The sequence below is a fragment of the Rosa rugosa genome, chromosome 3 (genome assembly GCF_958449725.1).
Source record: "Rosa rugosa chromosome 3, drRosRugo1.1, whole genome shotgun sequence".
NCBI lineage: Eukaryota > Viridiplantae > Streptophyta > Magnoliopsida > Rosales > Rosaceae > Rosa > Rosa rugosa.
In genome coordinates this window covers 6,985,787-6,991,224 of record NC_084822.1, presented here as the reverse complement: position 1 = coordinate 6,991,224, position 5,438 = coordinate 6,985,787, and the positions used below count along the sequence as shown (strand labels likewise).

Genomic DNA, 5,438 nt, shown 5'->3' with positions numbered 1-5,438 from the left:
ACAGAGACACCGAATGTAAGATGAAACCCTCTTTACCAAGAAATTCTCATTCTACTATATCCACCACACAGTTGCAAATATCATCGAACGAAGCGGAAAAAGGAATTTAACAATGAAAGGGTTTAGAAACCTCTCCCTTACTATACACACTACAAAGGGGAGCAATTAACTAACATTTGCTTTACACATTTTTGGGAATGAAATACGTTTTTGTGTACTTGTAGTCGGGAAGTTATAAGTATACATATTTCACAAACCTTATTGCCGGTCCCTTGTTGGCCTGGTGGCTTTGCTGCTTATATGTGAAATCCATCTTTTCTTGGCGCTATAATATATATTACGTATACTAGGAGACCCTGTCGCCGGTCCCCATGTGGCTTGGTGGCTTTGATTAGCTCTCAAAGTCATCTGGTCACTAGTTCGACTGGCATAGAGAGAGAAAGAGAGAGAGTTCTAAGCAGAGAATCACAGTATGATCTATATTGATGAGGTATTCTAAAATACCTCTGTTTTGTTTTTGTTTTGCTTCTTCTTTTCTTCTTTGGTGCTTTTAAAGCATAACAAAATTCAATAATTTGCTTCTTCTCGTCATCTCCCATTGCCAGTTGGTTATCAAGTAGACCAGTTCATTAGTAAAACGCTTCTCCAACTAATTAATAGGCTACATTTTATTTTACCTATGCTTGTTCAGAAGACTCATCAAATTTGGATTGAAATAATACGTTTTTTTCTTATGCCTGTCCTACCTCCTTTCTCTTTGTAACCTTCTTTTCATTAAATAAATTTCACTCGCTTGGTCGAGTTTTAAAAAAAAAAGGTTAACCTCAAACATGATTAGATTATTCGTCAATGTATAACTCTAAATTAGTGAGAGAACACCACTAAATAACATGTTACATTTAAGTTGTCGGTCACTCAACAAGATCCAACGCTATTTTAATAGTTTAAGCTCCACTAAGAAAAAAAAACGGCAAGTGCATGTTACTTTCACCAGACTTGAAACAAACGCATCACACATTTACACATTAGAGGATCGAGATTCAACTTCTTAATAACCTCCTTCTGCATTCAACTTGTACTTGAAGTGGGATGAATCTTGCATCATATGCACAGGCTATACTGATTCAAACACAACCGATACAACTGGAGTTGGACAGCACTTCAGGACATTATATATATTCACACAGAGGAAAACCATCGCCAGTCCCTTGGTAACCTATTGGCTTTGAGTTATACTCACAAGTCACAATGTCCATCAGGTCCAGCCTTGGATTGGCACCATGATCTCCATTTCTCCAAAGCCAAAGGCTGGAATGAAAATGCAAAGATAAATGAGGTATTTTAGAATACCTCTGTTTTGATTCTTACTTCTTTTCTCTTTTCTTTTGTTTAATCAAGTTTTTTGCCCAGCAATTCAAGAAGATATATTCATATAAGAGCTACTCGGTATTGCGAAATCAAAAATACTTTGTTACTGATAAAATTGCCATTCTAATATCCACAACATGGTTCCAAATAACATTAATAAAATCGGGAGAAGGAATTAAGAAAGGAAGGGTTTGGAATTTTTCCATTGCTAATTTACTATACACACTACAGTAGTTGGCTACTTGGTGGAAGAAGAATAATGGAAGTAAGGAACTTAAAGAGTAAGTGAAAGTGATTGACCACTCAATTAAACAATGTTTGCATGAGTTAACATAACCTCTGTATGGAATGATTCGCAAACATGGACGTAGAAAGGTGCCAGAAAAGATCTACGAACTACTATTGATCCTTCAAGTTTGTAAAAAAATCTCCAGTTTATTATTTACAACGAGGAGAATGTGGTTCCTAATAACATCAAAAGAAAGATAATAGGGCTACTTGCTGGACGAAGAATGGAGAGCAAAAGAAATATGAGGGATTAATTAATTAACCAGTTAATGCTGTCTGTGGATTGATACTGCAACAGTTCTCTCAGGTCTGGAAAGGCGCAAAAGCATGACATCCAATCAAACAAGTCATTTTTGTCTCTGTCTGTTAAGATCAACTCCAATAAGGACACCAGAAGCAAGACCCATGCTGCATACATCATACTTGTGATGGCCAAAGGAAGCATACCAGAAACTTTTTAAGCCTGGAGGAACCCCTTCTCTTCTAAGTAAGAAATCACTTCTTCGGCCATCTCGCATGGGGACGCACATTCTCCCCCTGTATGCCTTAATGCTATCTATCAAAAGAATAAGGAGACAAATTGACATAAGAAAGATTGTCCTTTCATATCATAAATACAACACAGATATCAACCATAGCATATTATAGTATACTACAGTATAGGAGGCCCAAAATTAATGTTCATGGTTATATCTGACATGTCACCCAAACATACCGTATACATAACCTAATGTTTCAATCCATTCTGCACCATATTCCTACAGAGACTTGTCATACAAATGCAATTGAAATGATGCTTGCATGCAATTTAAAGTGAATAATATAAATGCTTCATATCTAAATCATGCAAAGCCTAAATATTGTATACAAAATGTCCAGCATTTTGGTTTGCATGCAGAAGTGCAAATTGGACTTCTGAGGAAAAAAGAAAAAAGAAAAAAAAAGAAGCTGCAATTTTGCTGCCAATCCTTGCTGTAACATCGCAAGACTATCACAGGGCCATTGCCCTGTAGGTGTCCACTTGTGTAAATCTATTCTATTTTTCTCAAAATAAAACGTACCTCACAATTTAGTGGCGACTCATATGGATCATCAATCCCAGTGAAACCTGCAGTTTCAGATAGATAGAACATAAGGAATAGCCCATTTTGAACTAAACTTCAAGTAAAAGAAGAAGTCAAGAAGACAGATGAAGGAAAGCATGCATCTATAAAAGTATGAATATGCAGATGCCTATAAATCTGGAGGAAGATGCAGAAGGAGGGGGTTTCCACATAGGATCCACAAAAGTATGTCTAAGTGACAGAAAATATAGCAATGTCTCTAACATTACGTCAACAAAAGGTAGAGACCAGGATTTGAACTTTGCAGTATATAACAAATGGATTACAATATATAAAAACAGTACTTCAGTGCAACACACTGATTGTATGTACATATCCTTATCAATGATTGCTATTGCATATTTTGAAATGGCAAAATTTCCAGCATAAAGGAGAAAACCTTACCAGCACGCAAGACTTTCCCTCAGCACATATTACATATCAATAGTCCTATAGTTTTCAACTTAAAATTGTCCAAGATATAAATCAGTGATGACTAGTGAATAATCAGAGACACAGTCAAGGATCCATAATGATATTTCTAAATTTTCTAACTTCAAGAAATATGCATGTCAAAGAACAAATGAAGAAGTTCCAAACACCCACATCTACAGAGCTCCAGACAACAATAACAAAAAGCTAAGAATGTTGCAAATGATTTTAAACATAGGTAATATATCCATTAACAAGATGCTGCTTGGATCTCACAGAATGAATTAGAAAAGAAAAGATTGTTGTAGCAGTAGTACCATCCAAGCAGGTGGTTAAAGATTAATATACAAAGCCCATTTTAGTACCTTTGATCTTCCCTGCACGTGCAAGCTTATATAGTCCCTTGGGGTCTCTGGCCTCACAAACATGGAGTGGAATGTCCATGAACACCTATAACACAAGTGCTTCTATTAGTAATTTTATATTTCAGCAAATACCTTAGATATATAGACAAAGTTTCGCAGTTAAAGCACCAACTAACCAACCTCAATAAACTCTCCAGCAGGCAATAATGCACGACAGGCATCACGATCCCTTCTATAAGGAGAAATCAAGCTAGCAATACAAATGACTCCAGCATCGGCAAACAGCTTCGCCACCTCCCCTGAATAAAATCAAAGCCAGATGCTTTCCTAAGTTACTAAATATCTAACCAAGCAATAGAAACGGACACACTATTAACGGAAAAAAAAAGGGCATTACACGTACCAATCCTCCTTATGTTCTCTGCACGGTCTTCTGCTTTAAAACCAAGGTCACGATTCAAGCCATGCCTGACATTGTCCCCATCTAGAACATAAGCCAGCTTTCCCCTGCGGTACAAGATCCCACTCAAAGCACAAGCCACAGTGCTCTTCCCTATCAAAACAACATTTGCAACACACATAATTAGCAGGTAATCAATGGATTATGTCATCCTAAATTCACAGTTTCGACAATCAAAATCCACTTATTTACGCGATTTCGCTTCTCCTCTAATTAAAATGCTCCTCATCTATATGAATCATGAAACTTGATAAACTTTGAATTAACAAACTAACCTGATCCACTGAGCCCAGTGATCCATATAACACACCCTTTCTGTTTCAGCATATTTTCCCTATCTTCTTTCTTCACGGAGCACTGGTGCCACTGAATGTTGGTCGAATTTCCAATCGAAGACAACAAGCTCCCATTTTTATCTATCCAATCAATTAAAATTCAAAACTTTACAAAACCCAAATTCAAATAAAGAAGAAGAAAAAAAAAAAACTAAACCCCCAAAATTCAAAAACTACCTGAATCCCCAGCGTGCCCATTCAAATTCACGGTTCTCGAACCCTCCACATCCATCGCCTTTATCACAAACAAACCCTTCTTCGTCTTCAAGCTATCTCCACAACCGCCGCCGCCGCCGCGAAAGTTCACAAAACCCAGCTTCGAACAAGACGACGACGTTTCGAGCCCTGTGCTCAGCGCAGGCGAGGAAGATGCCCATTGCAACCGGCTGGCATTCATATCTCATAAAACCCAATTCCACAACAATTCAACACAATGGAATATCGGGGTGGAAAGAATGACCCAAAAGGAAAGATATATATAGATTGGGTTTTTTGGGGAATTTATGTTTTTTTGGAGGGAGGAAAAGGAATGGGTGTGTGGCGGTGAGAGAGTTTCACTGTGTCGGGTTCGGAACGGCGTCGTAGAGTGGGAAAAACCAACGGTCACATTCCTCCTTTCAAATAAATACTAACATGGGACTTCTGTGAGTGGTGCGGATTCCCAGGGATGTCGTGGAAGCGACGTCGTCTGGGCTTGGATGAATAAGTGCGCAAATTTTTTGGGGGTTGGTTTTCTCGTGTTTATTTGATTGATTTCCTGCCTTATTAGGGACCAACCACCAAAAATTTATTTCCTTGCGTATGATGGGGTATGGTGATTGATTCTTTATTTCCTTGCGTATGATGGGGTATGGTGATTGATTCTTTCTTTATGAAGAAAACACTATTTAAAATGAGATCTTGGATCATGAATACGGGTTTTTATCTTTCACAATTTTAGATTTTTTTTTTTTTTTTCGATATTTTTGGGATACAAATTTTAGACTATTCAATTATAATTGCATCCATTTCGTTAGCCATGATTAATTGAATGGTCCCATTAGAGAAAAAGCAAAGTGCAATGCAAAGTTGCGGTCTTTTCCAATTT

At 37.4% G+C, this 5,438-nt stretch overlaps 1 protein-coding gene across 2 annotated transcripts; it reads right to left on the bottom strand.

Annotated features, from left to right (window-relative positions):
• Positions 1-1,742: 1,742 nt before the first annotated feature.
• Positions 1,743-5,075, bottom strand: LOC133740236 (adenylyl-sulfate kinase 3-like). Of its 2 annotated transcripts, XM_062168173.1 has the most exons (8): positions 4,529-5,075; positions 4,292-4,432; positions 3,960-4,109; positions 3,737-3,855; positions 3,557-3,641; positions 2,718-2,764; positions 2,104-2,212; positions 1,743-2,019 (listed from the first exon to the last, which is right to left on the bottom strand). In XM_062168173.1, the coding sequence occupies exons 1-7, from the start codon at positions 4,746-4,748 to the stop codon at positions 2,114-2,116; spliced, it is 861 nt and encodes a 286-aa protein (XP_062024157.1). In that variant the 5' UTR covers positions 4,749-5,075; the 3' UTR covers positions 1,743-2,019; positions 2,104-2,113. The 2 variants fall into 2 exon arrangements, with proteins under 2 accessions (XP_062024157.1, XP_062024156.1); XM_062168172.1 differs by having other exon boundaries at positions 1,743-2,212; positions 4,529-5,074.
• Positions 5,076-5,438: the final 363 nt, after the last annotated feature.